This window comes from Mixophyes fleayi, chromosome 5, assembly GCF_038048845.1.
Source record: "Mixophyes fleayi isolate aMixFle1 chromosome 5, aMixFle1.hap1, whole genome shotgun sequence".
NCBI classification, from domain to species: Eukaryota; Metazoa; Chordata; class Amphibia; order Anura; family Limnodynastidae; genus Mixophyes; species Mixophyes fleayi.
In genome coordinates this window covers 188,456,571-188,483,715 of record NC_134406.1, presented here as the reverse complement: position 1 = coordinate 188,483,715, position 27,145 = coordinate 188,456,571, and the positions used below count along the sequence as shown (strand labels likewise).

Here is a 27,145-nt window from a genome sequence, read left to right as displayed (position 1 = left end):
AAATACAAAACCCTAGCAGAATCCCTTTATGTCAAAGTTGGATGAAACCAATAGACACAAAGAATGAAAAAGAACAATAGCCTCAATAAAAGCACAACTGCGGGAAGACTTCCCTAAGCCAATAACTTACCACACATTCGAAAAAGTTATGCTAATATATAGCCTTCTGACCCCTACCAGCTGTTACCTGCAGTATGTCGAGTCAGTAACACAACATTCAGCATTGCAAAGTTCTATGATGCAATGAAAACTTAAGAGTGTTATATTATTAATAATGACCTGTGAGATGATGCAAAATTATGTTTTATTATCAGCTATTTATATAGTGCCTAAATATTATGCAGTGTTTTACAAAAAGTATTTAAGCATTCACATCAGTACCTCTCCCAGTGAAACTTAATCTACATTCCATAACAAATGGATGCACACAATCTAGGGTCGATTTTGTAAGAAACTAATTAACTCACCAGTAGGTCTTGGAGTGTAGGAGGAAACCAGAGCACCTAGAGGAAACCCACACAAGCCAGGGGTGAAAATACAAAACTCCACACAGATACGGCTCTAGTGGGAAGAGAACTCATGACCTCAGTGCTGTGAGTCAGCAATACTAACCAGTGTTCAATCATGCTACCTAAATTAAAAGTCATCCCCAGAAACATCATGCTCTTTCATTTTCTAATTAGCAGGTCCAACTTAAATGCAAGTACTACATATTTAGCCAAACCAAAGTCTGAAGCTTATCTAAACTCTATCCTTTATGTCATTGTGTAGGTTAACAGGAGTTTAGAAATGCATAACTTGGTTTATTGAAGGAAAAAAAAAAAAAACAACCGCATGCAGCCACTAATATCATCCGTACATAGATACAAAATAATATATGAAATAGTGTAACCCTACAGCAAAATATCAAGAAAATAGACATCACTGGAGTAATGGGAGTTCCATGACCTTATCTATACTGGTGACATTTACACAGGAAAGGAAATCTGGGATGACTTAATATCTGTAATAATTTACAAAAGCAGTCCGATTATGATATATATATATATATATATATATATATATATATATATATATATATATATATATCTCACACACACACCTGATGATCAGTAATGTGATCACACATACATCTTCTAATATAAACTCCTCTAAATAATATATCTCATCAGCATCGCTTATGTGCTAGAATATGGTACTTTAAATCAACATACAGTTCTGTGACTGAGACAAAAGCAATCAGCGTTTTGCATAGTGCCATTATAAGGAGTATCAGTAGCTTCGTCTCTAGTTACTCTTGCCAGCATCCTTGCATAATGCTTGTCCAGGATAAATGCAAAAAACCTTCAACGACAATGCCCTGCACTTAGAGGATGTACATGCAGTTGAATTGCTGCTTATCCAATCAGCATTTTGAAGCAGGAAGTGTCATTTCAAAATTCTAGCATCAGATGCTGCCCCGGGCAGGGATGATCGTCTCAGGAATACCCATGTTTCTACCACTTTGGATAAACATTAAGATAAATATATATTTTTTTATTTTTTTTATTAAATTGGGCCTGCTGGAGACGACACTCAAGAATCAGAATTAGACATCAAAGTTCTATAGATTTACAAGATTTTCAAAATGCTATTATACATTGAATGCTGTAAAGTAGTGTCAATATTACTACTATAGTTTTATATTATGTCCTACTAGAATCAGAAACACCACAGATCAATCATATACAGGCTGCATAACACTACACACAGGATTAAAAGACACAAAAACACACTCACTTGTCAATCATGTACTGGTTGGGTTGTACAGTACTTCAGAAGTAATAGACCCAACCTCGAACAGACATAAAATATCCCTGAAAAAAACTGTTGCAATTCTGAAATGTATCACCTAAATGTAACGCATGCGGAGTCAGTCAGAAGTCTCCATAAATATTTGATAGAAATAAAAAAAACAAAACAAAAAAAGCACAAACTTCTTTTCAGTGAGTGATAACTGTTAGATAGGAACGTGATCAAAATCACAAAAAAAAGGTAAATGTACAGATCACATGATGGAAGGGGGTAAATCCTCATGCAAGGTGGGTGTTGACAGTACATACCCAGAAAGCATCTCTTGGGATGAGTTTTGAGTTCTTCATCCTTACTATCTGAGGCTAAAAATATCAAACAATGAAAAGAAAAGAAAGAAAAACAGAGCATTGATACAATGTTTAAAAACACCTATTAATGCCTTTATTGTTGTAATAACGTATACTGTTCATGACTCAGCACAACTCCAATCACAAAATACCAGAGAATAGGAAACAAAGATGTATGCACCTCCAGTACAATGACTACTCATTACATGGCACCCCACCTAGAAACACATTTATTACTGCAATTAACACAGTTTCATGAAGCAGTAGATGTGCCAAGCTGACCATCAGGGCTCATTAAGATAATTAAGTTAATTTAAAATTAAATGAATTTAGTTCAAGCAGCTTATGAATGTACATTTTGATTCCACTGGAAAAAAAAAAGTGAAGAATATATTTAAAAAAAAAATAAAAAAAAAATGTACTGAAAATATATATACACAATGCGTCCGAGTCATTAAGGAGAGCAAAGCATAAAAAAGGAATTACTTTGCACCTGGGCACAACCATGTTACATTTTGGGGGGGAGGGGGGGTGGGGATGGATTTATAGTTGGGAAAGGGCATGTCCAAGCTCAACTTTATGCTTTATTTTTACACTAAAATTGAAAGTATTTGTATGCTAGATGGAAGAAAAAAAAAAACAGCCAGTATTTATCTTATGTGCAAAATAATAAACTAATTTGCTCCCCATGCCTTGTAACATGGTTCGTCTCGGACAACATTTACTCTTTTTTTGCCTTACTTTCCTTAATGACGCAAGCCCAATGCTGTCCATAGATAAAATGAACAGATAAAGTGTTACAACAAAATATTAATTTTCATAAACAGATATTTCTTTCTTCTAAACAAACATTGATTTATTTTGCGCAAAATCCATTGAAAATTGTATTTAAAAGTGGTCCTGTCATCTACATGTTAAATAGAATACCATTAAATATGATACAGCTGTGTGTATATTTTCAATGTGCATCTACAACGTGTTACTATGTGTTTCCGAGAATGTGAACAGCCCATGTACTGGCAGGGGCATGTGCTGTGTTCCTGATAATCTTTATGCAACATCAAGCATTGGGAAGGTCTAGACTAGAGCAATCACTCTTAAGCACATAATGATGTATGATCACTACAGTACACTTTAAAGAGAAACCAAAGTCATTTTTGCATTTTATTTTGTTGTATATCTGCTGTGTGTAGCTAGAGTAAGTGGCAAACTTTGTCTGTTTTTATGTCCTATCTTTGTATACATATAATGTACAATCTGATTAACGAGCAGTAATAAATGGTCAATAGTGTTTAATTTTTGTATACCTTTATCTTTGTGATATAGGGAACCTTCCAAGAGGCAGAAAAGCACCCCCCTCCCAACATTAAAAGGCTTTAAAATGTTGATACTGTGGCATTAAAGCAAATTAATGTACCTCTGAGCTTTAATAATATGAATAATTATATAACTTTGTACACAACACTATAATGTTATTATTCTTACACCTGTAGGGGGAAGAGCTCCCCAAAACTTTGTGCATGTTAATCACAACTTGTCGAGGCAAAATAAGATCTCAGATGAGCATATATCATCGTAATCATTGCAATCATGTGTTGTGCTGCCTCAAGAGAGACAGAGAGCGACTATCTGGACAAAAACATTTTTCGGGGAATCTGGAGTTTAAAAGCAAAATGGCTGCTCCACAGCTCTCAATTTGTACAAATATGTCTATATTTTTGTCCATTGGCGCAAAGGTTTATGTGGCAAAATGGGCAAATTTATAAGTTTGCACAGGGACACGGGAGGGGGTCAGACAGAGTCAAGGTATTCCCACTGAAGTATGGGTAAAGATCATTGGTGCACCTCATTTTACAGAGCAGTGCAGAAACGATATTACATTATGTGCAAGATCATTATAATGTTATAAGGAGGACAGGACACATATTCTTCTGCAAATGGATTTAAATGGTGCCCAAGATCAGAGTTGGAATTTACTGATAAAATTACATCTAGAATCTAGTTTGTTGCTATGAGCAACAACTTCACTTTTTAGAAGTCTTAGTACATCTACCCCTGATTTTCTCTTATTTTTGAAAATGAACTTCATACAAATTAAAATAAAACAATATTATATTATTTCAGGATGTAATACACTTGGATTAAAAGGGGAATACTTTTTTAATGTTCAATCTCTGTGGGATTCTTGTACTTTAAAGCTAAGTTTCCAAACTTGTCATCTCAGTTTTAGAGGTTTTAGTAAATCTAGCCCTGTACCTGGATACCAACATGCATGACTTACAACAAAGCTATTAAAGTGCAGATATGATGTTTAGCTTAAAGAATACAAAATGAGCCTCAAGGCTCAAATGGAAAAAAAATGTGAAAAAATAAATAAAATAATAATAATAGAAAAACAAAGATATAAGTATTTACACTTGAAAATACTTTATACTTGTCTAGATAGATAACACACTCCTTTGAAGTCTTTACAAAATAAACAGGGCGTCTTAACACCAGTGCAGATAGGAATTTATCTGCTGCTACGCGTTTCATCATATATATATTTTTATATAGGAGAGACCAACCCAGAAAGTCAGGACAATTCAACACAATACAGGGGGCAGACAGAAGTGTGAAGTTCCACAAGACAAGGACAAAAGGAGCAAAATTATCTCAATAATCGGCATTGTGAAAGAAGCATTTTAAAAAGATTCATTTGGTAAAAGGGTCACATCAGGATATGGAGAAAAAGTTTTACAAAATCTCAATTTTAAAGAAGATCTCCTTATCCAGAGATACCAATGCTAGAAACATTTGAATAGAAACATTTCATAAAGCAATAGGAAATTACTTACAGTAAACCTAAACTATAGTAAACCTACATGCAAAATGAAGGAAGTTTTTGTTTTAAATTATAGTTACCACAGGGAAAAAACAGGTTTATTAACAGCAGTAAAGATTGATATATTACAAAATGTAGGTCAGTTATGTGTTCATCAATGTGATGATAACCTGCTAAATGTCACTGATAAACTGTTCCACAGGTAATTCTGAAGAAAATGTGCTAACAGATAGCAGCCAATCAGCCATTTGCTTTCATTTTCTAAATTGTGTTTCAAAATGACAATCTGATTGGTTGCCATGGTCTACACTAGATTTTTCCTGTGCACCAGTTATAACAGATGCCACAAAATGTGTACTGATGCAGCAATATTCCAGTACTGCAAGGCCACATACACATCAGGCACAAAACCAACCAGAGCTATTTATGTTGTGAATCCCTTTAGAAGCTCCAGCTTTTCTCTTTGTCTAGATGGTTTACATATGCATATAAAAGAGTCAACCTACAATGTTTATTTTATCACACATTAAAGTCCTGTATAAACAAAATTTACAGGACAAGTAGAAGTAAGTTTTTACCTAATATAGAACAAGGTAACAAACATTTTCAGTAATTTTTTTTTTTTTTTTTACTGACCCTCTTTTTCACACCAACTATAATGAAGTATCTTGTGATACTCAAGTGGATTTTGCCATCACAATGTTCTGAAGACAATAAAGGGAAGCGATAAGCATTTCACGCCACAGATTTCAGAAAACGGAAAGGACTTCCCAAGAGATGTAGCAACAAGCAGAATCAAGCAATAGAATACTATAAAAGCAGAACTAAACCAGAAATAAAAAAGTTTTTAATATGTTATACACTTTATAGCCCTACCTTTCATTGAATGTCAGAACAGGTCTGGTTGTTATTGCATATTGACCCACATCATTTGACCCACGTCATGAACTTTAATTAATGAACAGACAACAATCCATGCTGCACCTTTTTTGTTTAACTATCCTTTTTCTCCTTAAACACCACATTAAAAAAAAATGTAAATATAATATATATTTTGTTGTGAACTGAATTCCATAGTATAAAAGGCATCTTGTTCGCTTTGGTTGTGAACAAGTTGACGAGTACTCCCTGATAATCTAGTTTCCATCCAGAACTCCGCAGTCTGAGCATTTACATTTTTATGCATCAGAATACAGAAATTAAGTCTATGACCAGTGGGTCAAGTGTGCCGATGCTATGCCATATCGCCCCTTCTCCTACTGCTTTGACTGTAAAACTATCAAATTCCATTTACTTGCATTTTCCAAACTGAAACATCTATATCTCCACCATTATCACTATATGACCCCTGTCTACAACTGTAACAATGCACTCAAAAAAAAAAAAAAAAAAACCCCAAAAAACAAAACAGTAAGTGGCCTTGATTGAGAATTCCACGAGCTGGCCACACACATCATCATGGATTACAGATGGGCTCAGATCATCTCTAGAACAGTACACGTTGAATTAATCAGAACAGTTTCAGGCATGCTCAAAAATCAGTTAATAGATATAACTATTATATTAAACTGTCTGTTAGTGAGGATGGTAGGTAACCACATACACAAACTGACCTACATAGCGATACGGCCACTTGATCACTGAATGACTGCATCATTCTAGCAAGGCTATCCACAATTGTGGCCAACTGGAAACGAATCCTTCCACTTGGGCAATGCAGAACGCTCTGCTGATGTGTGGCTACCATTAGTAACAATAATGAAATGCTTGACTTTCTCTACTACAGTTTTTCTTTACTCCCACTTTTATAAATTACCCAGTGTGGTTATCATTCATAGACAGGATTTGCAAAACACTGATATTCTTATAGTTATGTGCTTAAAAAGTAATGAAATGGACGTTACCATCCTCTGCTATTTGCAGTTTTCCCAAGAAGCTGCTGTATAACTTCAGTCGCAGTATAAAAGTAGTTCTTTACTGCAACGTACATTTTTTCTGACATTTGAACATTTATTTTTTTGCCCAATGTCTTATTTACCCGCTCTGCTATATGTATTACCAAGGCATTGGCACTGGCAAATGGTTGATAAATCAAGTACAACATGTGGACTTAAATAGAACAATATCTAAATATTCATGCTCCATAAGTGCTTCGAATGTCAAATTGAAAACACAGATCACTGTGTGTTAGTCCTAGAAGCTAAGGAATAAAGCTTATACATTTGGGGGAGGACCTACAATATCATCATAAGGTTCAGGTTCATTTAAAAGTGAAGTAACTATATCAGCGATAGAAATAATTTTATATATCCATAATATGACTATATGTCTTTTGAAATGTATAGTTTACAAATCCTATTATTTTGGAGTGCACAGTTAACTTTGTGATTCTAATAACTGAACAAACTATAGATACCATGTATGGAACGGCTATTTGTACCATTCACAAATGAAGATGTTCGTAATTAATCCCGACCTCTTGTTTAACAGAACAAAAACTTCTGATGCAAATAAACACAGGAGAAGTCATTTCAAGGAGACTTCCACCAAAATATTTTTATGATGACCACTGTCACCCTAACATTTGAAGCCTCTCAGCTTGAATTCCTGCACTCGGATACTCGATAAAAGGCTTCATTTTTGGTTTTTAACAAGTCAAACATATCTTCACCATGATAGTCAAAAATATTACACATAATTACAGTGTACACTACCAAAAAAAAAAAAAAAAAATTAACTGCAGGATGTTTTGCAAAAGTTGTAGTAGAACAGCTGGATGAGTCATATGTTCTGTATGCAATTGAAATAGAATGTACATTTTATATTACCATCACTAACCTGTAAACAAGCGACGCTTTGTGCTCTGATCACCAGCAACACGTACTTCTGTGCACAGCTTCAGCATCAGGAGCATGGTAACAATCATTATAATACTCTGCCACAAGAGCGGGGATTCAAAATGACGCCCAAACCTGAAAAGGGGAAAATATTCATATGTTAAACTAAGAGAGCTAGCCATACTTCACATATTAAATTCAGCAACCATCGTTTCGAAATACATGTAACTATGACTCCTCGCTAATTTTGATGTTTGGAAAGATGCTCTACCCTCCACTGAAACATTTCCTGCCCCAACAGTAATAGTCACAGTGGCTAAACAACTGATTATATCCCTCCAAACTGGGGTGAACTCCAGACAACGTTATTTACCTATGTAGAAAAGAAACACTCCCTGATATCACGGTGGCTTAGTGGTTAGCACTTCTGCCTCACAGTGCTGGAGTCATGAGTTCAATTCCCGTCCATGGCCTTATCTGTGTGGAGTTTGTATGTTCTCCTCGTGTTTGCGTGGGTTTTCTCTGGGTGCTCCGGTTTCCTCCCACACTCCAAAAACATACTGGTAGGTTAATTGGCTGCTATCAAAATTGACCCTAGTCTCTGTCTGTCTGTGTGTGTGTGTGTTAGGAAATTTAGACTGTAAGCTCCAATGGGGCAGGGGCTGATGTGAATGAGTTCTCTGTACAGCGCTGCGGAATCAGTGGCGCTATATAAATAAATGTTGATGATGATGATATTAAAAAAAAAAGGGGTAATTAGCAACTCCTATTCAACAAAAAATTTTCAAACTTTTTAACTCACTACGTGGTACCTTCTTAGGCAACTAGACTGAAGCTAGATACACCTTGCTCTCCCAATTATCAACCCCCTACAATCTTTAACTGTCACAAGTATTTCTCCTTTTGTTACCACTCTCTTTGTTACCCCGTATGTATAAATGCTATTTATCTCAATATTTCCTTACCATTAGAATAAACTATTCCTACTTTAATGTAGACAACTACTGTTCCTTCAGTCCCCCCATTTATATCCCCTCACTCCCAATTATCCGTATTGGACTTTTTTTCTTTTCTCAGCTATCTTTATTCTTATACATCATATTATTCCACTAAGATTTTTATTATCTCCCAACCACGTTCAATACGGAGACTGTTTCATAGGGTGGGTTGGACTTGTGCCCTAAAATGTGTCCCACGCTATTGCACATTTAGCAAAAATACATCCCAAGGTGTTGTACAAGAGCAAACGCTAGGTTGTCTCATTAGAATACCTTGTAACAGCTTCACTTCTCCTCTTATCATAAAAAGATCTCCTGCACATGCAAAAGCAATGACAAGTACAGTTTAAGGTGGGGAAGATGAAGCCTTGTCCTAATAGGACTGCTAGAAAGCATACCACCAGGAATCAAGTGACACAAAAACATAACTTACCAAAACAGTATCCGCAATATATTGGCTACTAATAGCATAAGACAAACATAAACAGAGAACCCTTCTGCATTCTGAGTTCTTCTAATGTCTCTGTACTGGGGTATATATGGCACTATTCCCCCAAAGATCATGGCAGCTGATGCTCCCCAGGAAATAAGCTGATGTAAAGCGGCAACAAGCCATTCTGTCCCGTCCTCGTCCATCATGCCCGAGGGTCAGCGTTACACTTCTCTGCTTTGTCCAGCTTCTCTGTCCAGCAGAGTCTCTGTGACTGGACTATTACAGGGGCCAGCGCCACCAAACCTGTGTTAGGATACTATAATATCCCATTATGATACCTGCAGAAAAAGAAAGAAATACGTAGTTAAGAAATAATACTTGTAGTAGTCAGCAAGATCTGCTTTAACTCAAGGATGGTGAATCCAGTTCAGTGCGAGCCAACAGGTAATCTCCTGCAGCTATCCCGACAAGGAGTAGTCTGCCCTCCATCCCCCTGTACCCTTCAAAGTTATTCTAACAAATAAGACCAACAGCCAGCATGGCATCCACACAGCTTGTAAAGAGACGAGTCTTCTCACCCATTGATGAGCTAATTTGTGGGTGATTCACTGATGTCATAATGTGAGCCATAGGTAGGGGGTCAACATTTTTTTGAAGCAACTACCTACCATTTACTTTTTTCTGTGCCATTGAGAATACAGAATATCAGGTTCTAATCCTCATAAAACCATAGTTGGTAGGAAGTGTTTACATTTACATACAAAAAAAAGTAAGGAAACAAAAAAAAAAAAAAAAAACAACAGGAAAGAAGTAAAAAAGAAACAAGGATAGGAAAAGAATATCTGCTTCTATAGCCATAGAGCGATATTAGCTCAATGGAGTCATTGACCTACTAAACATGACTTGTTATATAGTCTGCCAACCACTCCTAGTGACACCGTGACACAGTTAATCTGTGCAACAGGATATAGAAAGGGTTTATTCACTCCAAGCTTGCAAAATGTGTATATACTGCACAGGCAGGGCTCAAAAGAAACACATATGCTGATTTAAATTCCTGTAATAATAAAATGGTAATATTACATCTACAACTACATAGAAAACAGACACATAAGTAGTAAAATAATTTTTCCTGTAAATCTAGAACTGCATCACAGAACACACCAACTCTTAATAAAGCGACATAAAACAGATATAGAGGCGCTAGTAATTACTTGATTAAAAAATTATTGACATTTATTGTTATAAACATACACCAGGAACATATATTCCCTAAATAGGGATTTTAACAAAAGGCTCCTATACCTTGGGTGGAGCAGGTAAAAAATCACAGCACTATCAGCTATGAGCACTCAGACAGTTATTTGAAATGACAACCAATATTAATAAAAGTCAATAAACTCCATAGATGAATTGAATGAAAGTGGGGATGACACAATTTGTTAGGAACTCATATAGTGTAGAGTATCATGTTAGACTCTTGCTGAAATACATGTCCAGATGGTATAGCAAACACCATATATGAGTTCTCACAATGCCGTTTATGCAATGGTATAATTTATCAAACCGGCATCATCTCCGCATGAGAGACCACCAGGGAGAGAAACACAATATCAATGGTTTGAAAAGAATAAAGGGGGCAGTGCACCCTTGATCTTAATACAAGCTGGATCTCTTCTGGTGAAATATGATAAAATTAGATCACCATCTTCAGTATAAGGAGAGCGCTTAGTATAGTCAATGTAGCAAACTGCCGGTTTGATAAATTATACCATTGCATAAACGGCATTGTGAGAACTCATATATGGTGTTTGCTATACCATCTGGACATGTATTTCAGCAAGAGTCTAACATAATACTCTACACTATATGAGTTCCTAACAAATTGTGTCATCCCCACTTTCATTCAATTCATCTATGGAGTTTATTGACTTTTATTAATATTGGTTGTCATTTCAAATAACTGTCTGAGTGCTCATAGCTGATAGTGCTGTGATTTTTTACCTGCTCCACCCAAGGTATAGGAGCCTTTTGTTAAAATCCCTATTTAGGGAATATATGTTCCTGGTGTATGTTTATAACAATAAATGTCAATAATTTTTTAATCAAGTAATTACTAGCGCCTCTATATCTGTTTTATGTCTATTTGTCTTTTGGTCTAGGTTTGCATCCTAGCGTTTAGGGGCAGCTGTAATTATCTTATAGGTCCTATCTAGCGCCCTAATATTATTTGTACAACTCTTAATAAAGCGGGTCTTTCTTTAGAGTAGAACATCAAGAGCAAGAGAAATAAACACAGAAGCAAGTCGTCTTAAGTGACAGCGTGAACTCGCTGTTCAGAGATGTATAAAATCCATACATTTCTAGATCACATTCCTCAGGGAATAATTACAAAAAATGTCTGTCTGAACAGTGGTCTCTGGGGCTGCAGACAGTTCTGGCTACTACTGAGGACGTAAAATAGCCTATACCAGTGGTAAGCATCACATCACATTACACTTTCAGAGTGAAGGGTAATGTAAATCCATACCCCCCATCAATGCCACCAGAATTTACAGGTCCTCAACTGAAAAGCTATCGCCCACAAGCCATAAAACATCCAAATACATGGACTATGAAAGTGCTTTACAAATCAACAGTCTGCTGCATTGAGCCCTGGAACAATGAAACAGCCATCCTATTGAATGGACTTCCAAGGCAGATTCCTGCCTTTTGTTACCAGGCCAGCACATGGGCTCTGGGTACCATTGCTTAAGTGTCTGCTTCCTAAGGAGAGTAGTGTACTTGTGCACTGAAGGCAAAACATACTGGGATTGAAGAAAAAGAAAAGCAATGAAGAATCAGTGAAGACAAAACAAGTGTGAGAGGGGAACAATGTTTGGGAGAGTGCATGTAAAGTCATGTAAATCATTTAACTTTAAAACTACACATAAAAGGTTTTTTTTCCTTGAAATAGCAAGTTAAGTATGCATCTGATTTTTCTTAGCTGTCCTCATACAAAACATTATCTCCTTCTCAAAATTAAAACCACATGGAGACTCATACTCTCAACAGGTCACATGATGGTAGAGAGCGGAGACTTTTATAGTGCGAACTGGAGCATTCCAAAGCCTCTCTGCTCACTACGCCATGTGTTATGTGACTGTGGTTGCCATAGTAGTCACAGGACACTGTCAAAACTGTGTAGAAATATAAAGCAGTAATCACAGTTTGAAAAACCAAACCAAGAAAAACGGTAATTAATTACAATAAATCTCTCGAAAACCATAGTTTTCAGTAGATTAACACATTTTAAAGTAACAAATGTGACAAAAACACTGGAATAGTGTTTTTTGGCAGGCATATTTGTCCCAGGATTCTGACCTACATGTTTTAAAATCCGAAGGAAAATGTTTGTCTGTTTAAACGGCTTGCTAAGGGCTTTTGGCCTTTGGTAAAAACTGGAAAAGGGTTCCTGCGGCTTTAGACAAAGAGTGAGGGCGGGTTCCATCCATTAGGCCCATATCAGGGCTTTTGGACCTCCAGCCTAAGGATAGGCCGATTAACGCTGGAACGTGAGGAAGGGTGTTAAAAACCAGTCAGACTAGACATCCTTTCTGCTGTGCCTGGGGGAAAGGGATTGCAGAGTCTCTATTTGTTGTGAGTAAACCTTATGTCCTGGAACTTCTTATGTTCTCTTTTATAGTTTGACAGTCAGAACCAACTTGTGTTTAGTTAGTACAAGACAGACAAGGTGTTTATTTTTAAGTTTTTCTTTAGTTTTGTTTGATAAATAAAACTGGCTGAGCCATCTGTACCAAATCTTTAGACTTGTGTGATTTCTCGGCTGCTGTATACTATCATCTACCCCAGGAGATGGCACCTGTTACCCTAACCCGGCTACAACCTGGTGGAGAAAGTGAGCACAAGAACTGCACATATTGAGAGCAGCAGCAGCAAGCCTGTGTGCTTGGAAAGCAAAGTCACAGGAGTGATACACTACAGAGAATTTTTACAGCATGGCACATGCTGGACACATAAAAAGGCAAGTCCAAGTGGTGCCTGGTCTGCACGGTTGTGGAAACTGTTACAGTTTAAAGGGCCAGACCCTTCTTTTTGAAAAACAGTGTTGATACATGTCCTGGGTAAAAACAGCTACGAAGCTGCCGATAAAACCAGAAAACATGGAAGACATAGAATGTGATTGCAGATAAGAACCACTTGGCCCATCTAGCCTCCAAGACGTAGTTAAAGCCTTACTACAGGCTACATCGGTTTAGCAGGAAGCTACCAGGGTGCAGCATTTGGTCATTGATGAAAACCACAGGCAATAGTGTGAAGATCATGAAAGCCTTAACTGAGGTCGTACAATAGATCACCATGACCTCCAGTTTAGTGACTATCTCCCGTTCCAGAGCTAGTCACTTTTTTAAAAAAAATTACTTTGGCCACCTTTGAGAGAACCGCTGTGCATGAGAGTTGGCCTAAAGAACAGTAGGTCGTCCAGTTGGCAGCTTTTCTTGCAGGAGAACCTCAAAAATCCGACTTTGATTTAAGCACTGGAAATGCTCAGGACTACAAAAGCTAAAGACTGAAATCCTGACTTGCCTGGGAGTTATGCTGTCTGTTAGAGGTCACCGCTAGGTTTACTCCATGGACAAGCCTCCTCGCTCACAAATGCACAACCTTATCCACCTAACCAAAAAATGATTACAGCCGGAGACATTAACCGGTCCGCATATGATTGAAGAGTTGTCATGGACCACTATTTAAGGTATCTGCCCATGGTTTTGCACAAGTTAGTGAGCCACGGAGACCCTCAGACAGCTGACAAGTTGGTGGATGCACCACAGCGACCCTTAGATCCACAACAGCGCACTTCAGTAACACTGGTAAGACTGTTCCGTGGAAAAAGGGTGCTGGGAGGTTGGATGTCAAAATAAAGAGACTGCTGGCACTAGGCCAGGCAGATCCCTGCCACACAACAGACTTGACAAGAATGTGTCTTAAATGTGTGGTATGCCAGGGCACGTTATTGCTAATTGTTGCAGACATGTGATGCAGCACAGATTTGAATCTCTCTCTCTCAAATTCCAGCAAACAACTGTTGGTGTAACTTGTATACAAGGTGACACCCAGCATTATGCCACTGATGAGGTGAATATTGAAACCTTTTGTGGTTCGACTGTTGCCCTTACTAGATGCTTGATACTATAATAAACATTTTCAACATCTTTGGAAGTTACAGGAAACCCGTATGGTCCCAGGTGTGAATGGTATAGAGCAGTTTGACTGCACCAATGGTCCTCTGGCAGAGCAATTTCCATTTGCTAGTATGACTGAGGAAATAGCAATGATGATGAGGGTCAAAATGAGTTACCTCCTACGGGGCAAGGAAAAGATGTAGACAGAGCTGAAAGTATGACTAACCTAGATGTGAGGAAGGAGCTGTTTGCGTCAGAACAGTTAAAAGACCCCACCCTCATAAAAGCCAGAGACAATGCGACAGGCTTGTGTAACCAAACATGGCCATTTGTAATGAGCTTTTGTACCAAATGACAAAAAGGTGTGAGTGCATGGTAGAACAGTTGGCAGCTCCTCAGTCATATCAGAGAACTATATTAGACCTAGCTCATGGTCACATCACAGCAGGAAACTTAGGAGCGGAAAAAAAGACTGAGAGGATTTTACAGTTCTTTTTACCAGGAGTGCATAAAGAGGTGTCAAAATATTGTTCTTCCAGTCCCATGCACCCAGACCCCATTTCAGGAGCCCACTTGTGCCCATGACTATTATAGATAGTCCCATTTGACAGGGTAGTCATGGATCTTCTTGGGGTCTTGTTAAAGTCTGCATCAGTATATCCTAGTGATAATAGATTATGCTACCGGGTATCCGAGGCCAACCCTTTGCGCAACATCTCAACCAATATCATAACTGAAGAAATCCTGACTGACCAAGGTACCCCTTTTATGTCTAGAATCATAAAGGAAATGTGATGTTTAAGGTTGCTTACCTCAGGACATCCGTTTACCCTTTCCAGACTGATTGGTTGGTAGACAGGTTCAACAAAACCTTATAATGCATGATAAAAAAAAGTTTGTATATAATATGGGAAAAATTCTGATAATTTGCTCCCATATTTATTACTGGCCATTAGAGAAGTTCCTCAGATCTCTACAGGGTTCTATCCATTTTCTACATGGGAGACAGCCCAGAGGGTTTCTGGATGTGGCAAAGGAGATGTAGGAAGGGCAACCCACTACTTCTAAAAGTGTTATTGAACATGTGTCTCAGATACATAATAGGATTGGTGCCCATTGTCAAGGAGCACATGGAATAGGCCCAAAAAGCTTAACAGAGGGTGTAAAGCCCAGGTACAAACATTTGTCCCTGGAGACAGAGTTCTTATATTGGTCCCCACGGTAGAAAACAAAATGGCATGGCCTGTATGAGATCAGGGAGAAAGTGAATGAGGTTAAACTATAAAAAGTGTACCGGACGGGTAAAAGAAAGCCTGAACACATTTACCATGTTAACCTAATAAAACCCTGAAAGGATAGGTTAGCCTTTGCAGCTGAACCTTGTCAACCAGTAACCCAACTCAGTTTACTTACAGAAGTAAAAGTGTCAGAGAAAATGTCAACTGCTCAAAAGAATGAGGCTAAAGTGTTCCTCATAAGAAATAGGGAAATATTTTTAGAGCTTCCGGGGTGAACGGCCATAATAAAACATGACATGGTCACAGAACCAAGGGTCAAAGTCAATCTAAAATCATATAGAATACTTGAAGTCCAACGAGAGGCTGTTTTAAAGAAAGTTAAACAAAACTGTTAGACCTCAGTGTTCTAGAAGAGTCCAACAGTTAGTGGTCCAGCCCCATAGTTCTAATCCTGAAACCAGATGGAAACCTACTCTTCTGTAAAACGATTTCTGTAAGATGAACACAGTGTCCAAGTTTGATGCATACCCCATTCCCTGTGTGGCTAAGCTGATAGAAAGGCTAGGAACAGACAGATGTCTCACCACACTGGATCTGACAAAGGGTTATTGGCAAGTGACTGGCAGCGCAAAAGAAAAAACAGCCTTCTCTATTCCAGAAAGTCTCTATCAATATAAGGTGTTGCTGTCTGGGTTACATGGGGCCCCAGCAACCTTCCAGCGTGCAATGGCTAAGACTGAAGTCCCACAGACAGTATGCAGCTGCCTATCTGGATGATGTTGTGATTCACAGTCCAGACTGGGACTCTCACTTAGAGTTCAAGGAGTGTTGGACTCAATCAGAAGGGCAGTGCTAGCAGCCAAGCCAAGAAATATTGCTTAGTGCTGGAAAAAGTTCCTAAGTTCACCATAGGAAAAAGTTTGGTTAAGCCCCAATTGAATAAAACTGACCTATCCAAAACCAGCCCTGTCCTGTGTATAAAAGACAGACGAGAGCCTTTTTGGGGATCACAGGGTAGTACCAGCAGTTCATTCCTAATTTCACCACCACAGTTCCACTATCAGACCTTACCAAAGAAAGGCAGTCTAATATGGTGAAGTGGAACCCTGAGGTAGAAAAAGTTTTTCTGGCATTAAAGATGGCGTTATGTACGCAACCTGTGTTGATTATACAAGATTTATCAAAAGAATTTGTCGCACAGACGAATGCCTCAAATTTAGGAGTATGTGCTGTATTGTCCAAAAACAAGAGATGGGGAGGAGCACCCTATAATTTATTTGAGTAGAAAACTCAATGAACACGAACAGGCATGCCATTGTGAAAAAGGAAACGTTGGCCATTAAGTGGGCATTAGACGCTCCGATATCTTACCTGTTGGACAGACATAGTTTTTAGCTTTGCAAAATGTTATGTTTACAGTTGAACATAGGTCCGGTACACAACTAGCTAACACAGATGCATTCTATTGTATCTTCTGTTTAGAGGCTACAAGTGTTCCACTCCCTAGGTCGAAACAGGGGATGGGAGGGTGTGACAAAACCACCAGAATAGTGTTTTTGGGCAGGCATGTTTGTCCCAGGTTTCTGACCTACATGTTTTAAAAACCCCAAAGCTATGCTCTGTCATTTAAGCCAGCTGATATTGGATTGGTAATTTGGCATCTACACATAAGTCATTTCACATGTGGACTGTGTCTCACGATTAATCGATTTTATATGGATAACACCAAGGATTTGGACTGTGCTCATTGCTCTATTTTTAGGTCATGGTTTTTCACCCATTCATATGTATGTACAGCAGCACAGTGGCCTAGTGGTTAGCACTTCTGCCTTACAGCACTGGGGTCACGAGTTTGATTCCCGACCACGGCCTTATCTGTGTGGAGTTTGTATGTTCTCCCTGTGTCTGCGTGGGTTTCCTCCGGGTGCTCCGGTTTCCTCCCACACTCCAAAAACATACTGGTAGGTTAAAATTGGCTGCTATCAAAATTGACCCTAGTCTCTGTCTGTCTGTCTGTCGGTCTGTATTAGGGCATTTAGACTGTAAGCTCCAATGGGGCAGGGACTGACGTGAATGAGTTCTCTGTACAGCGCTGCGGAATTAGTGGCGCTATATAAATAAATGATGATGATGTACAGGTTTTAATTTTTTCAATGAATATTAAATTGTAATGTATTGATTTTAAGTTTGCGCTCTTTCATGTTTTTTGGAGATACATATTGATAAGGAATGATAATTAACGTGATAAATATGCGATGGGTCATAAATAGACCCCTTAGTAAAAACACATATTTGGTTCTAACAAACGTGTGGGTTGCATTTTGATAGTTTAAGATAAAGTGGGCACAGTAATTAAGGTAAATTTTAAAGTATATGGTCAAATAACTACAACAATAACATCTGACAAAAATAAGAACTGAAGATAACCATTTCCACTGAATACCAGTGCGCAACTTGGTACTATATAGAACATACACACATATCCACACACAGATTTATATATACATAAGCACGAAATATAATAGAAACATTTACAATGAGAAAATGTGGGAGCGCTGTAGTTCACGTGACTCTAGCCCGAGGCGTATAACCCAAACATGGTTATAGACAAGACTTTGTTTTTACTACTTCAACTGCCACTAAAGACAGTTAAAGCGTTACACATTCCTGTATGATACAAGAGAGTAATACTAACCCATGTGTAAATAATAGTAAACGGACACAGACATTATTGCTTCTCTCCTTAGAATACAGTGTGTGCAGAATACACAATTCTGGTAAGAAAGTTTACAAGGGGAGGAGCACTACTGGCAAGATGATGGATGTCTTTTTGCTTCTGGTGTAGAGGTATTTTGTGTGTTTCTGATTTGAGACTGAATATTTAGACATTTCTATAGACATAGAAAACAAGGAAAACCTGCATTTCCACCACCACCAACGACTAGGCTTCTGATCCCTGAGGTTCCTCTTGTATTCTTTCACCCCTTTACCTTGATCTTCTTTCACACCCCCTTCCCTGTGTTGCTGTTTTGTTACTATAAATTTGCTTAACTGACATGGAGTATAAACTTCTTAGATTTTGCAAAGGCAACTTGTCCTATATTTTACTCTTAACTTGCTACAAATATCATTAACAAGTCCTATTTTTAGCTTCTTAGTATATGGTTAGGACTCCTCTTATGTAGCAGTGTTGAATCCCAAGTTACACAATAATACATGTTGCCTCATCAAAACAAAAAAGAAACAATTAAACAAGGAACTCTACAAGTCTATCTAGACTGCTTTTTTTTTTTTTTATTTGGGGGTTGGGTTCTCTTTCTTTTTTCTTAACATTTTCTTAAGTTAGTCTATCTAGTCTGTTAACAATAGCAATAGGTTTGCCCCATACACCCTTGATTTCTTACACTGTACACTTCCCTACCACAACTGCTGGGAGGCTATTCTGTTGATCTATAGCCCTTTCTAGGGAGCAAAAAAAAAAATTGTTCCTCCATATGTTATCATCCCTTTCACTGTTCCTTCCATGAATTTCAAAGCATATCTCCTTGTTATAAATCAGGCCTGACCAACCTGTGGCTCTCCAGCATGCCCTGCCAGCTGTCAGTGGGCTATCTTCTGGCAAAGCATGTTGGGGCATGTAGTTTCACAACACCTGGAGAGCCACAGGTCTGTTATAAATCCTCTTATTTTTCTGTCTTCTATTATTTTTCTCTATTTTCTTAATGTCTTTTTGGCGATAGGTCCTCCAAAAGTCTACATGGCAATAAGGGTGAGGCCCCAACAGTGGCCTATAAATAGTAAATAGCCACCCTCTTGCTATATAACCACTGCTTACATCACCATTAACTTGATTCTGCTTTAAAATTGCTTCATTCTGAATGCATTATATCACACTTTGATGCATTGAATTTAAAATTAAATTACTTTATTCCACTATACTGTCTTAATCAATATACATTTGTTTCTCCCTGCTATTGATTTCAGGTTTGTTATATGATTTCTTACTGCCTTTTTGTGTTTTAGTACTACATTTGTCATCCTTCAATCACCTGCAATAATGCCTGTCAACTGTGATTTGTTAGAAAGTTTAGTTAACGAGGCCAGGTGGTATAATCTGACTTATCTATTTTAATTGTGAGAGTTCAAGTAACCGCTCTTCTGTAGTAAAGATACTTAGGTCTAGAATACTGTAGGGTATATGTCTCCTCCCTAGTGTAGATGACCCCTTTGAATTCTCAACAATAAATACAGAGCAAAAATAGTTAGACTGCCTGCAATTTCTTTGTCTTGATAAATATGATTTTTTGTTAAGGGCTCATGAAGCCTGTGTTCAACCATTTTTGTAACTTACATATATTTTAGTTGCTTAAAAAAGGTTATTCATTTTCTGCTGAAATGCAGTTTTCCAAGATGTAAGCTCACGGCCTTGAGGTGTAACTAACAAGACATAGATAAGAATAATTGACACAACTGGCCTAGAAGGGGGAGGAAGCTAGAAACTTCAAGAATAAGTGAGATAGTTAATCCGCAGCGCATCCCATAGACTATTGTATGCATATGACATCGGATTTACATATATTCAGAATGCTATAAAAACTTGTAACTTTGAGATATTAAACAGAGAATATTTCATGCATATAAGAACTTGGTCTGTGTCTATTCTCTCCAGCTGTTACTGAAGCGCTCCCAGATATACTTGACACCACTAGGCAAACTCTGAACAGATTTTAGATCTGACAGTCTCATTCAACTTACCCACCACCTCCAGTTTTAGCCTAACTATTCCTCCTCCCTTTGTTTTGGTTTTCTTTCACCAATGTACATAAAGAGCGTTTGTCACATTTTTGTTTTTTTGTTGTTTTATTTTTAAAACTAACAGTGCAATCTAATTTGTGCTTTAGACATTTTATTGCTATTTATTTAGTCTTTTGCAGACTAGCAGTACATGCATCTTTTTTATCCTCATAAGACTGTTTGTCTATATTTCTTACATGCAGTTTTTTTTAGCACATACAGCACCGCAGTCCCCTTCCTTTTTTCTACCATATCTGGCACACAGTTCTCTTGCATTCAGTAATATAATCCAATAATAATGCCTTTTTAGTTTATGTCACTGTTCCTGCACCCAGCTATCAATTCCTTGCCCTGTCAGACATTCACAAAGGATTTCTCATTTACTTAAGTCAGTCTTCCTAAGAACCAAGGGCATGATTCATTAAGGAAAGTTAAGCAAAGGTAAATAAGTAAGGCAAAACCATGTTGCATTGGAGGGAGGAAAGATTTAAAATGTGATGGCAGATTTATATTTCGGGTAGGGCATGTCCTAGATCAACTTTAAATTTCAGTGTACTATTAAGCCATCAAGTATTTATTTGTGTGCTATATGAAAAAAACAAAAAACAGACAGTATTTTCCTTACGTGCAAAATAAAACTAATTTGCACCCCTTGCATTGCAACATGGTTTTGTCCAGAAAACTTGAGTAAGAAAACTTGCTCAATTTTTTCCTTAACTTTCCTTAATGGATCAGACCCTAAAACCTTTTGGCCCCTACTTTACTGCTGCCTGTATATCGAACCACACTGACTGATGGACACTAGACCCCTAATTGCTTAAGATGTGCCACATGCAAGCAATACAACCTGCATTTCTGGCAGATTCCAGTCCACGCCCAGTATTTTGAAAGCTTCTATAAGTACCTCTTTGACTTTTGTTGACATCTCAGTTGTTTTGTCAATGAATAATCTATCCTGTTCCTAATCTTGTCCTGATGTTCTACAAATTGTTCTTAATCAAAAAACTTTATGTCACCAGTTTCAAGTTAACTAAATACTGTTAATCCTATCTGCATTGCCCTGTATTATACTGGATCTTCTCTCACTCCTTACATATAAAGCAACTCCACTCCCTTTTTTTCCCTACTCTGTCTTTTCTAAACCGGAATTAATTGTGCCCAGGTGATTGTTATCATTGTACCATGACCCCGTAATAGCTACAAGATATCCCTTAACATGATAGAAAGAAGTTCAAAGAGTTTTCCATTTGCATACTATACCACTTTCCATATTCTGCCACTATTACCATGGGCACACCGTGGCACAGTGGTTAGCATTTCTACCTCACAGTGCTGGGGTCATGATTTTCATTTCTAAAAAGGGCCTTATTTGTGTGGAGTTTGTATGTGTTTCCTCTGGGTGCTCCGGTTTCCTCTCCCACTCCATAAACATTATGGTAGGTTAATTGATTCATTACAAAATTATTAAATTATAATTTATTATAATAATTAATAATTATTATTTTATCAATAAATATTGAGGATTACCGATACAATTTATCATCATTGGGGGAGAAGAGGGATCAATCATTTTTGCAGGGCCCTCATTAAGTAGTTTAAATAACCACTAATGAAACATCTGAACGTCTCACTAAAAACATATTTATACATTACTAGTAGTATGCAAGCAGTCTCATTTGAACAATGGCTTATTTTTCTAAACTGCAATGTCATGACTGACAAATCTAAACTCTTTATCCGTGCACTATTTCTTCAAGCAAGTGAGAAAATGTCTACTGAGCAGCATCCCATTTTCTTCCATCTTATGACCTGGCAAAACTTCAACAAATAACACACAGTACATTGCCCAGGCTCCTATGCCAACAGACAAATAGTTTTCTGCAATTTTCCAACATCACTTATGCATAAATCATTAATACCAACATCTACCTCTCCATCTTGACACACAATTTCAACAATCTTTACCACATGTCTACTATCTTCCTCATCAGTAATTCCTGGCAAGCATCTAACCTGTACTTCTTTTCTGATCAATACCTCTTAGCCTAGAATCAGCTATGACAAACCGAATACATTCCATGGACCATTTTCAGAGCTATTAACTTCCTGTTGGCTCGTACCACATGGCCAACTCCATGGAACCACAACTTGAATTTTACGGTTATGGAGAGTACAGAAAATCAATAATATAAAAGGGACATCAGCGGGGATATATCGAAGATCCACAGTACTAACTTTTATATATCATGTTTATTCTGGATAATACTAAGAACAAGAATTAAGCCAGTGGGTCATCCGAATTAACTAGTGTATGCTGGAAAAAATTAATTGGCAGTTAAAAAAAGGTATTTGTAGCAGGATGAGGGTGGGTATGTTAACATTTTATCGGCCACTGTTTAGATCTCACATTGAGTGCTATGTACACTTCTGGAGGCCATATCACCAAACTACAAGAATAAAGTAGAAAAATACCATAAAACTGTGCTATTTTCAGATTTGCTTTATTCATGTGAATTACTTTTTCACCATACACTTTGCTATACTATTCAGCTCACTGCCAGCATAATCTCAGGCCCAGATGCAGCTATAGCCATAGGCTGTGCATGCAGCCTATGGCAGCGTGATCAAATGGATCCCCCACCAGGCTGCAAGTACCACCTAGGAAGGGTTTGACCACACAGACCAATAGGAAGCTATTGGTCTCAGAAGCCACATTACACTGCCCATAATCCTATGCGGAAGGGGCCATTGCTCCATCTCTCTCCACCATAGTCACAACCGCAGGACCCCCAAGGTTTGTCCAGACATTGTGTAACTAGAATATTAATTCAACATCAGTGTCCTCCCCTAACATTTTTGCCAGCCGGGTGGCATTAAGAAGTAGCCGGGAGGGGGCTGTTGTAATCAGGCGCGGCGCTCCCATTAGGCAAGGTTAGGCAGTTGCCTAGGGCGCCGGGCACCACAGATTAAAAATTTCTTTAAAACTGTGCGGCGACCGCTGACCATACCTTTCACGGACGCCGCACAGCTTCAGATACATCCACAGGGAGGGGGGGGGAGGGACTATTGATCATCACCACCGCCGCCTCTCTGCTCCGTCTTCTCCACTCACTGACTGTCGGGCCGTGACATCATCATCACGGCCCGACAGTGTCAGTGAGTGGAGGGGAGCAGACGGAGTAGAGAGGAGGCAAGTTAAGGTAAGAAAAGACGGGGGGGGGGGGGGCGATTTTGAAAATGTGGCTAGGGCGCCAAGGACCCTAGCACTGGCCCTGGTTGTAATGCTTTCCAATTATATTGAAAAATGTTGGGAGGTTATTGCCCACACCTGTCAGGATTGGTCAGACTGGTGGTTAGTGGTCTAACGCACACTGCTGGCTGTAGCACTCATTAAGTGCCTGTTTTAATAGGAGAAACAATGGTTTATTCTATTATAATAGTACTCTGTTGGGCTCCAAGAGCCAAGTAGCAGGGAAAAACAGCCAGGTGGAGCACCCAGAAAATAGGTGCAGGGAAGAACACTAAGGGCTAGATTTACTAAACTGCGGGTTTCAAAAAGTGGAGATGTTGCCTATAGCAACCAATCAGATTCTAGCTGTCATTTTGTAGAATGCACTAAATAAATGACAGCTAGAATCTGATTGGTTGCTATAGGCAACATCTCCACTTTTCCAAACCCGCAGTTTAGTAAATATACCCCTAAATGTATTAACTATCCTTCGCCATTTTAGCTGAATTTAGAGAAATCTGTAAACCTCCTTAAACCATTGGGTAGTACAACAGTGGTATTACTGACTAAAGATACTCAAATTATTCAAACTGCTTGAATTTGGCTGTTGAGAGCCTAAAGCTTGTACATTGACATTTCTTGTGAATTTGGGGCTGGTACAATTTGAGCTTGATGACCCTGGTTCAAGTTTGTAGTTAAACACAAGACATTAAACTATACAATGTTAACACTTTGAGCTTGAGAGACTACATTCTTTAGTGTATATATGTATATATATATATATATATATATATATATATATATGTGTGTATTTTTAGTTTGAACAACAAACAGTACTGTGTTCAAGTTCAAAGCTTGAGTGAAATTCTAATTTCCAAGAAAAACAATAATACAATTAGGCCATTTAAGACTAAACAAGTTTAAACCTGTTAACTGCATTTAAATTTAGCTAAAGCATTTTAGAGCATCTAAATAAGAATTTATAACAAATTTTCCAACTTTGGAACCAATTTAAAAAAAACAATTAAATAACCAATTTGGAACAATTCTGAGCATCTCTACTAATGATATTTCATAGTACAAACACTTTTCCATAGGAATTACTTAAATGCATAAATCAATAGCAAACATTCATACTACTGACTACACATACAGTATAGTTAAAAGATGTGAACTTGGCTTTGCCCATTAATTCTATTTTATGCTTAGTTTCAGATACACGTTTAAGCTCCCACCACAAATAGAGTCATGATAAGAATACTTCTGCAACTAGTAAGGGGGCAGTAGGATTTGGGAGCAAAATACCCAAATTCTGGTCAGTCAGAAAGAATGGATAAATATATGAAGTGACAGACAGCCTACTGAGCATGCATTACCAAAGCTGCAGATATAATAGAACCCCAGCAACATCCACATATCCCAGAGACTACTATATTACAGACAGCCAGTCGGTGCTCTTATCAAGGTAACACAACAGCAATCACACCAGACATCCAGGCACTTACCACCATCATGATGACATTTTATGAACTTACCCCGGATGAGCTGTCATCCTGCGGGCTGCGGGGATCTAGCAGTCTGAGCAGCTTATCTGCTTAGCAATACCCAGCACTGCGACTCATCCCCATCCTCTCACTCTGCACATCTGATTGGAGCCCCGGGCGGAGGGGTGTGGCCGCGGCATTGTGACGTCACAAGGAGCGCCGCGTGAGCTAACAGAGGAAGTAGAATGTCCAGGTGTGAGTCTGACACCCGGCTAGTCACACGTGGCTGTATATCCTGACACAGAGGAACCTCATGTCATCTCATCCGCGGAAATACGGATGTTTCAATATTTAAATTCGTACATATACAATAGTTGATAGTACTAGTATGCAACTTTTTTAAAAATGCGGAACAGTGCCGGAACGTTAGATCATTGCGCCTCCTGCTGGTGACCAATATAGACCTCCATAAGAAGGTTGTTCTGCAGGTTACTGGGGAGGGAGTGAAGAGGAAGGGCTCATTTTTCTGTATGATGAAGTATATTTTGGTTGCTCAAAGTTTATCGTTCTGCCTTACTGCAGTTATTATTATTTTTATTATTCATTCTTATTTATAAGGCGCCACTAGGTATCCGTAGCGCCGTACAGGGTGAGACAGCACGGTACAGTTAACAAGAAGCACAATAACTCAGAAGCTCAAAGTACAGCTAGATGAAAGGTGAGTGCCCCCATCGGGGTAGCGAGAGGGGCAGAAGGACTTCACAGAAGAGACGAGGAGCTGGAGAGCAGAGTTAAGGTGGTGGAGAACAGGAGGAGAGGAGGCCATGCTGGAAGGAGCGTACAATCTAAGGGGAGGGTAGTTTTTTATTACTTAACATAATTTCTTTCCCACAGCCGTATATCCTTTAATTTTTTGTTTGTGAAGTTTATTCAATTTTTATAATCATGGTGCTTCAAACATGGGTTCTGCCCATCAGTCATTCAGAGAGGATTTGGTTTATCTTGAGTGAGCAGAACAACTTTTTATAGGGATTGATTTTAGGTATGGATAGGGAAAAAGGTAAAGAAGAAGGGGGGACTATGTGGCAGACTGTTGATGTTAAGGGGAGGAGAGGGAAAGGAAAGTCCCTAATTGTAAAGCACTACAGAATATGTTGGCACTATATAAATAAATGTTGATGATGACTCCAGAGATATAAATGGGGAACAGACGAAGAATGAAGTTCATGGACTCCATGTTTGGTCAAAAGATTTTCAGTATTTTATTATACTTGTCATGTACTCCATTTTATTGACGTGCCAGATCCTGTCTTAATGGAATTCAAGAGGATTGGATTGTTTCCATTCTGCAACTAGGTGTCAGGAGATACTATGGGCCTGATTCATGTTCAGATATATGTCCATTTGTGTAGCGTATCTTGCATAAAATAGCTCTGTGCATGCTCCGAATCCGACCTTATGATAGTTACAACTGTCTACGACTTCAGGTGGAAAGGACAGTCTTTATGTCATTATGAAAATGTCTAAGTTGTAGGTACTGGGAAATATTTTATTGGGAATCACACATTTAGTTTGGAGGTCTGTAAAGAGGGGAGAACCATTGCCCTGGGTTAAGTCATTTATATATCTAATGCCACTTGCCAGCCAGGGACTCAGTGGAAACTGGATTGTTTTAGAGTGGGAGGATACAGCAGGTAAATAGTTGGCATAGTCCCATATTGGTAAGGAATGGGGGGATTGTCAGATTTTCATAAAGTGACTTTTGGGCACTGTGATCGTGGGAGCCAGAAGAAGGAGAGGGCATCCCCGGACTTTCAGACTCTATTAACGTCCATACTCTGGTGAGTCCAGGATTGTTCCATAAAATGTACTAATTGAGCTGCACCGCCTCGTATTATTGTTTGAAATACCCAGACCTCAGCTCTGTTTAAATTTCAAAATTGTTATACTATCTTTGCGTAGGTATAAGACCGGCTATATCTTA

General features: G+C 38.4%; 1 protein-coding gene across 2 annotated transcripts in view; it reads right to left on the bottom strand.

Annotated features, from left to right (window-relative positions):
* Positions 1–25,329, bottom strand: part of SLC66A2 (solute carrier family 66 member 2) — a 69,293-nt gene extending 43,964 nt beyond the window's left edge. The window contains exons 1-4 of one of the 2 annotated variants that reach the window (XM_075213186.1): positions 25,213–25,329; positions 9,234–9,571; positions 7,804–7,937; positions 2,103–2,156 (exon numbers count right to left, since the gene is read on the bottom strand). In XM_075213186.1, coding sequence (XP_075069287.1) covers positions 2,103–2,156; positions 7,804–7,937; positions 9,234–9,439 — 394 coding nt within the window. In that variant the 5' untranslated portion in view covers positions 9,440–9,571; positions 25,213–25,329. The remainder of the gene's footprint in view (positions 1–2,102; positions 2,157–7,803; positions 7,938–9,233; positions 9,572–25,212) is intronic. The other variant, XM_075213187.1, reaches the window with a different exon arrangement.
* Positions 25,330–27,145: the final 1,816 nt, after the last annotated feature.